At 31.2% G+C, this 8,091-nt stretch overlaps 1 protein-coding gene across 1 annotated transcript in view; it reads left to right on the top strand.

Annotated features, from left to right (window-relative positions):
• LOC145321601 (ionotropic receptor coreceptor Ir8a-like) overlaps nucleotides 1–8,091 on the top strand; it is a 60,784-nt gene continuing 52,693 nt past the window's right edge. The window contains exons 1-3 of the mRNA XM_080163043.1: nucleotides 1–79; nucleotides 3,352–3,422; nucleotides 7,347–7,462. Coding sequence (XP_080019169.1) covers nucleotides 10–79; nucleotides 3,352–3,422; nucleotides 7,347–7,462 — 257 coding nt within the window. The 5' untranslated portion in view covers nucleotides 1–9. The remainder of the gene's footprint in view (nucleotides 80–3,351; nucleotides 3,423–7,346; nucleotides 7,463–8,091) is intronic.

The following is an 8,091-nucleotide window of genomic DNA, read 5'->3' as shown; positions in this document are numbered from 1 at the left end:
AAGCTAGAAATGAAAGAAATATGGATTGCTGCAATTATAATTCAGGTGTCTGCTGCTCAGAACATAAACATTCTTGGTGGTAAGTTTCATGTTGAAAGCCAATTTACCTACAATTTTTTATAGAGTTATGCATTAATATTCTGCTTATGACACTCTAGAAATGACAAGTGTTAAAGTTCATTTGTCCTTCCATTTAAGAGCCTTGCTTTTATGGATGTTGTCATCCTTGTTTAAATATGGAAGTGTAAATCAAAATATACAGTTGATCTAACCTTACTAAGAGAAGAAATATTCATATTTGGTTAAGCTTATTTAGGTGGGATGCGTGCAGAAAATTTTACATTCCAGATATTCAACTTATATTATAAATTGTTATGAAGGTGTATATTAATACTAGAGAATTGTTCATAACGTGGCTGCACCCCTGCAACTAGTGGCTCAGTATACTAATGGAATGGAAAGGGGCAGAATAAAACCTTCACAAGACATGAATTTCAAAATTAAATATACTAAAACCAACCTAGGATCTTTGTGAAACTTTCCTGATATGGAAAACTTAATTAGTTCAAGAGCTAGACCGAACTTAACGAACTAACAACAACAACAAACATAACATTTGATAACAGGTATAATTCAAATAGCAACATGAAATAAAAGAAATGAATTTATTCTTCATACAGTAAAATAATGGGTCTTATCGTTCTGGTCAATGAGAGTTTATTATGGATTATTGGATCACTATGAGTATTAAACACTTTACCATTGGAAGACTCGAGCTCATATATAGACGTTTCCTATATAGATCTGTCATGGATCTTGTTGCAATAAAGCAAGCCGTTTTATAAAAAATCTGTCGAAAATAATTCATAAGGTAAAAAACAGAAAAAGTAGTCGCTCATATAGGTATAGAATAAAAAGGTCGAATAAAAATTAATTTTCTGTAAAGGAATATTTATGAACTTGCATCATTTTTAATATTTAATCGAATCATTTAGTACATAAAAAAAACCTATAAAGTTTCTACGAATATAAAAATTGCACTGCAAATTAAAAAAAATATATATCTAATGATAGAATCACACAAATGGAAAACCCAACACCCTCCCATTATATAGTTAAAAAAAACTTTTAACTTATGTGTAAAGCTTTAACCCAGCGGGGCTCCTCTGATACATGCTTAATTTCTAAACTTTTATAAAAAAAAACACGGATGGCAACATCCATTAGTAGCGAAGCATAAACACAAAAAAAATAATAGATAACAATACGCACAAGGAGATTTAAAGAGCATTTGTTAAAATCAAGAATAGATTTGGAAAATACATGAAAAACAAATATAAAAGAAGCTAGAAACCTGCCAAAAAAAACAGTTTGAACGTCTGATGTTTTATACATCATATGTTGCTCTATATTGATAATGTCGACAAGAAGTTTTAGCCGTCTATCATGTATAGGGACCGAGAAAATCATTTTTCTCCCAAACATTTCAAACGGACCGACGGACATATCAAACTATAGAGTAGCTTCGCTACTAAATTAAATGCTAAAGGTGGGTCTACTGAAATCTATGGAAATATGGGATTGCACTGCAAAATTAATGGACTTCCATGATATTGATCAGGGAAGAAGGGAGGGGACAATGGGCAATAAATTCAATTTAAGAGTTTATCCAGAATATTTGAAGAAAATAGTTAAGTGGTTTGCTAGAAATTGTGTTAATTAGTTTTATTGATTTTTGTCTGCTAGGATCATAACAAATTTAGCGGCAAATGCGGGCTAGTCCCAAAAGTCCCCAAAATCTTGCTAAATCCTTCGCGAACACTTTAGGCAGGTCTCCAAGGTTTGAGACCCCTAATCATTGAATATTTGATCCATTGTCCACTCCTTTACTCCCTGGATATTGATAGATATAATAAAAACAGGGGCGCAACAAATCTTTCAACTCATCCAATTCTATTTGACATGTTTATAATATCTCATAGATTAGGTCATAAATCAAATCAAAAGCCTAACCTTATTTTTTTATAAAAAAATTTCTTCTATTTTTGACTTATCTTTTTAAGATAATAAATAATATTTATATTTAAAGATTGGCAAATAAAAAGACTTTTTTTATAATTTATAAGAATAAGTTTTCAAAAGCCCTTCAATTTAAATTCAAAAATCCTTGAAAACCTAAGCATTTTGATTTGTGTCATTTAATATGAATCAATTTATCTCTTCTCTATCTATCCTTCACCTTCTATTTGCTTGTTCAATTTGGCTATGTAAAGTTTGTAAAATTATATTCACACCCAGACAAATTATTAGTTTATTGGTTTATTTAGTAATTTTGTTTCTTGATACTTGGTATCCACACCCAGACAAAATATTAGTTTATTTGTTTATCTAGTATTCTTTATTTTTTGCTACATGGTATCCACACCAAGACAAAATATTAGGTTATCTTACTCTCTTTATTCTTGCTACATGGTATCCACACCTAGACAAAATATAAGTTTATTTAGTAATCTTTATTTTTTGCTACATGGTACCCACACCCAGACAAAATATAAGTTTATTTAGTAATCTTTATTTCTTGCTACATGGTATCCACACCAAGACAAATTATTAGTTTATTTTATTATTTAGTAATATTTATTTCTTACTACATGGTATCCACACCCAGACAATATATTAGTTTATTTGATTATTTGATAATATTTATTTCTTGCTACATGGTATCTACACCAAGACAAATTATTAGTTTATTTGTTTATTTAGCAATCTTTATTTCTTGCTACATGGTATCCACACCCAGACAAATTATTAGTTTATTTAGTAATATTTATTTCTTGCTACATGGTATCCACACCCAGACAAAATATAAATTTATTTAGTAATCTTTATTTCTTGCTACATGGTATCCACACCCAGACAAATTATTAGTTTATTTGTTTATTTAATCATCTTTATTTCTTGGGAAAACTGTGAAACTAATAATGTCTAAATACTAAAAAGCATTAAAAGGACGTCAAAATGGAGATTTTTTTTCAAAATATCAAAAAAAGATTAAATATTTTAATTGTCATTATGAAATTTAAGAAATGAATAGAGACCACTGTTGAACATTTTAAATTGGAAGAGTTATTTTTCCCATCTTTTTAGAACAGCTTTCCGCGGATAGTAAAATATAAAGATGTAAGTTTTATTGTTTGTGGAAAATTGAATATGATATGAAACATTTGTTGTATATGTTTGTAGTATATCTGAGAACCGGTTCTTATCCAGGGGATATTAATTGGTTTCGAAGCCCTACTGGAAGCATTTTACCGATTTAAATGCAAAAAAAATAAAATATATTATTTAAAGCACTGGAGGTGAGCCAGGAAAGTTTGCAGAGCGATCTTACCTCAAGATTTACAGATCAGGAACAATTTGAGGTAAGTTTAATTTTTGCAAAATTTTTAACAAGCGGATAAATTATATATAGCACTAAGGAAGTAAGGATTTTCTGTATCATCTTTTAAGTTCGAAGCTACTCTAAAAATCTTTAATTTATTGGATATTCACTCTCTTTCTTTTTCACAACAACTGAACACCGGTTCTTTAACTCACTTTGTCCGTTTGTCCATTTTCTGGTCGATGACTCTATTACTTATGCCACAATAAAGCCTTTAACGGATTCCAGAATCAGATCTAAATTAGATTCTAGTAACAGAACCATCCCATAGTCTCTCTTTGTTTAAAATTCAAAAATTGATATAAGTTTGGCTTCTTAAATCTGGGCTACTAAAAAAAGAAATACTCATGTCATATTGTAGCTCCGCAGCTAAAAATTAAAATAACCTAATTTAAGAATAACTCGTCTTTTGAAGGAAAATCCTTTAGATGGTAGTATTAAGTTACTAGCATATTCTCACAGGGAGATAGGGGACAATGGGCCGTTTATTACACAGGTCACCAAAGTTTTAAAATAATGGGGATTTTAGTAAATTTTGAATGGTTGATTGTTCAAACGTTACAGCCACTATCTACATAAGTGGAAATTTTGGGGATGTAGTCGCCAATTGTCTTATTCCTTTAGATTTCTGAGTATTATTAAAACAGTGAGTCATAAAATAACAACTTCTAAACTAATCGACAACCCTTTACTCTCCCAATATTTATCAACTAAAAAAGGTAAAATTTCACACAAATTAATAAGAAAATTAATTTATCATTTATTGTCCATTGCCTGCCTCCTTGAGAAAAAGAAACTGAAGAAAGTCCAAACAAAAGAGAATATTAGACAATTGATTGGCACAAAGTGGTTCAACACAGGGATCTAAAGGGATAAGACAAGGGCTGATTAATTAATGAGCATCCCCAATGATGATACATAAAATTTCCTCTTATGTAGATTACAATTGGTGGTTGAAACTTTTGGACATTCAACTAAATGACCATGACAAAACTGGTATATATTTATGATTTTAAAAAAAAAGATTAGTTGAAAATTGTCTGTAAGATAATGCTATACATGATTTTTCAGTATGGCTCTAATCCAGCGGATATCAATTTGTTTTGAAGCCATAATGTAAATATCATTATATTCAACTACAAAAAAAATCCTCCAAAATATTTGTAAAAATCTTTTAATTCTTATTCGTTGGCTTAACAACTTTGGAGACTTAAGTGAACCTTAATTGGTTGATTTATTAAGATTTGTGTTCGAACGTGTCAACGACTAATTTTAATCTATGGATGGGGTAATTATTTATGTCATCATTGGGTTTATACATCAATTTATCGACCATTGTCTTATCCCTGTAGATCCCTGAGTAAAGAAAGTGTGTGACCTATTTTCTTGTAATTGTTCAATGTGCTTTTTTTCTCAAGACAAATCTGATAAGCACACAAACCATACTTCGGGTGTAAACATAATCCTGGTGGGAGGAAAGGGACATTGGAATAGTGGTTGTAGTCCCCAAAGTTTTATAATAACGTTTTCTTATTTGTTGGCTCAACAACTTTGGGAACTTTAATTGATTTTTGATTGGTTGGTTTATTAAGTTGAGTGTCCATACGTTGCAACCACTAAATGTAATATGTACTTTTGTGTATCATTATTGGCAATTTATCAGTAATCGTCTTATCCCTTTAGATCCCTGGATATCGTCTCTTAAAATTAAGGAAAATAGTTAGACAAACGTGTTTAGTGTATACTTTAGTTGTTCAATAGCGACTTCGCCCCTAGCCTCTAGGGGCTTCGCCCTATGAATTAATAGGAAGTCAACCCTTCTAGATAGAAATATTCAGAAAAAATATTCTTTGTTTGGTTACTCTGTGGTAAAATTAAACCCAGGTTGTGCGCTGTATGCACACAAATTTCAATTCGTAAAAATTAAACCCAGGTTGTTCGCATACACAAAAATTAAAAGAAGTTGTATCAACTTTTTTTTTATAGCTAGCCGGTCCTTTTAGTAAGTAGTAGATGTAAAATTTTTCATAGAATTCAGATATGCAATCGGTTTTTTTGTAGACCTCTTATTTTTTAAGTAATTTAAGTTTAAAAAAAAAAATTAAGTCGATTTTAAGGTACTAAAATGCAACAAAAAAAAGAAAGAAAATGGCCATTATGAACAAAAATAGTAAGATCTTTAATTTGACACCTTACTTTTTCAATTCTGTCAGGTAATTATTGAAAAAATCGATTTTTTTAAACCCACGAGAATAAAAACTTTGAACTCAATTTTATCATTTCACAAGTAAAAAAATATGGGTTCATATATACCTTTAGAATCAGAAAAATATTACGAATCCATTGTAAGCAAAATTGAAAAAAAAGTTTACAATATAGTATATAAACTACAATAAAAGGAATTATATGAAAATATCATATTATATTGTACAGGCAATGTCTTAACTCTTGAATTGACTATAAAAATGGGAAGGGGGTATAGAGGGGGTAAAGAGGGGGTAAAAAAGGGAAGACGATAGTGTTGCCAGAACAAAAAATACAATTGGCCATTTTTATATTTTTTTTATTTTTTTACTTTTTTTCAATTTTGCTTACAATGGATTCGTAATATTTTTCTGATTCTAAAGGTATATATGAACCCATGTTTTTTTATGTCTGTTTGAGAAAATATTTAGGTCTAAAGTTTTTATTAAACCGAGGTTAAAAAAATAGATTTTTTCAATAATTCCTCAACAGAATTTTAAAAGTAAGGTGTCAAATTAAAGATCTTACTATTTTCGTTCTTACTGGCCATTTTCTTCTTTTATTTTGTTGCGTTTTAGTACCTTAAAACCGACTTAATTATTTTTTTAAAAAACTTAAATTACTTAAAAAATAAGAGGTCTACAAAAAAACCGATTGCATATCTGAATTCTATGAAAAATTTTACATCTACTACTTACTAAAAGAACCGGCTAGCTATAAACAAAAAAGTTGATACACCTTCTTTGTAAAAAAATATTTAATTTTTTTTTTGGGGGGGGGGGAGATTCATGGGGTCTTCGCCCCATGGTGCAGTGGAGTTTCCCCACCCCAATAAATGGTTTTTGTTTACAAAAATAAAAATAAATTAAAATTTTTAAAAGTTAGGATTTTTTATTTTTTGGGAGGGTCGGGGTGTCCCACCACCCAAGAAATTAGCTTAAAACCACCAGAGGACCAGTAGGTAAATTCCCAGAAGGGTAGAGCCCAATTTGTTCAGCAGTTAATGAGAATTTAATGTAAATACATTTTTTTGGGGAGGTTGTTTTTTTTAGTTTTTGGGGGGGTTGGGGGTGTCCCACCCTCTAGGAAAATAGCTTAAAACCATCACAGAACCTGTAGGTACATACTAAAGAGTAGAGCACAATTGGTTCAGCAGTTACTGAGATTCTAAGCTTTAGACAGACAGATAGACAGACAGACAGACATCAAGCTACTTTGTATTATAGATGGTAATAGGATGCTTTTGTAGGTTTGTCTGTACTGTCTTTATTAATGCCTCTAGGGGTACTTAAGGTGAGGGGGGAGGAAAGTTGACCCCCTCCCATTTTAAATTTGAGTTTTTGTGTTTTAAAAATAAAATAAAAAATATTTATTTTTTGAGGGGGGGTTATTTTTCATTTAGAGGGTGAAGTTATAGTCCCCAAATATACTTAATAGCTGTCCCTGTGCCTATAAGAAGCTTCACTGTAAAGGAGAATCATAGCTGTTCAGCGGTGAGCGAAATCCTTTGCTACAGACAAATAATGTTATAATGTAGGATTGACATGTTAAAAACTGTTTCATTTTTCTTGATATAACTCTTAAGGATAACCAGAAGATACCTAATTTTTTCATGGCTTTTAGAATAATATTAGTATTTTCTAATTGTAACTATGTTTAGTTGCTCAGTTTCCAGCGGAGTGAGAGTAAACAGCTGTCTGGCCGTATGTGTTCCACCATTGAGGGGACACCTGGCAACTATATTCTTCTGGATATGAGCTGGGGTGGTTGGATCAGGTAAAATAGTAACCCATATGTTCCATAATTATGGTACACCTGCCAACTATACAACTATATACTACTAGATATGAGCTGGGGTGGTTGGATCAGGTACAATAGTTAACATATGGTACACCTGCCAACTATACAACTATATACTACTGGATATGAGCTTGGGTGGTTGGATCAGGTATAATAGTATCAACTATACAACTATATACACCTGGATATAAGCTGGGGTGGTTGGAGCAGGTACAATAGTAACCAATATGTTTCATAATTATGGTACACCTGCCAACTATAACACTATATACTACTAGATATGAGCTGGGGTGGTTGGATCAGGTACAATAGTAACCCATATGTTCCATAATTATGATACACCTGCCAACTATACAACTATATACACCTGGATATGTTCTGGGGTAATTAGATCAGGTACAATATTAACCAATATGTTCCATAATTATGGTACACCTGCCAACTATACAACTATATACTACTAGATATGAGCTGGGGTGGTTGGGTCAGGTACAATAGTATCACATATATTCCATATTTATGGTACACCTGCCGATCAGATACAATAGTAACCTATATGTTCCATAATTATGGTACACCTGCCAACTATACCTATATACTACTAG

Source organism: Acartia tonsa, chromosome 6, assembly GCF_053477335.1.
Source record: "Acartia tonsa isolate MP-2025a chromosome 6, ASM5347733v1, whole genome shotgun sequence".
Classification (NCBI taxonomy): domain Eukaryota; kingdom Metazoa; phylum Arthropoda; class Copepoda; order Calanoida; family Acartiidae; genus Acartia; species Acartia tonsa.
Note: the sequence above shows the minus strand (reverse complement) of the source record. Positions and strands in the feature narration are given on the sequence as shown.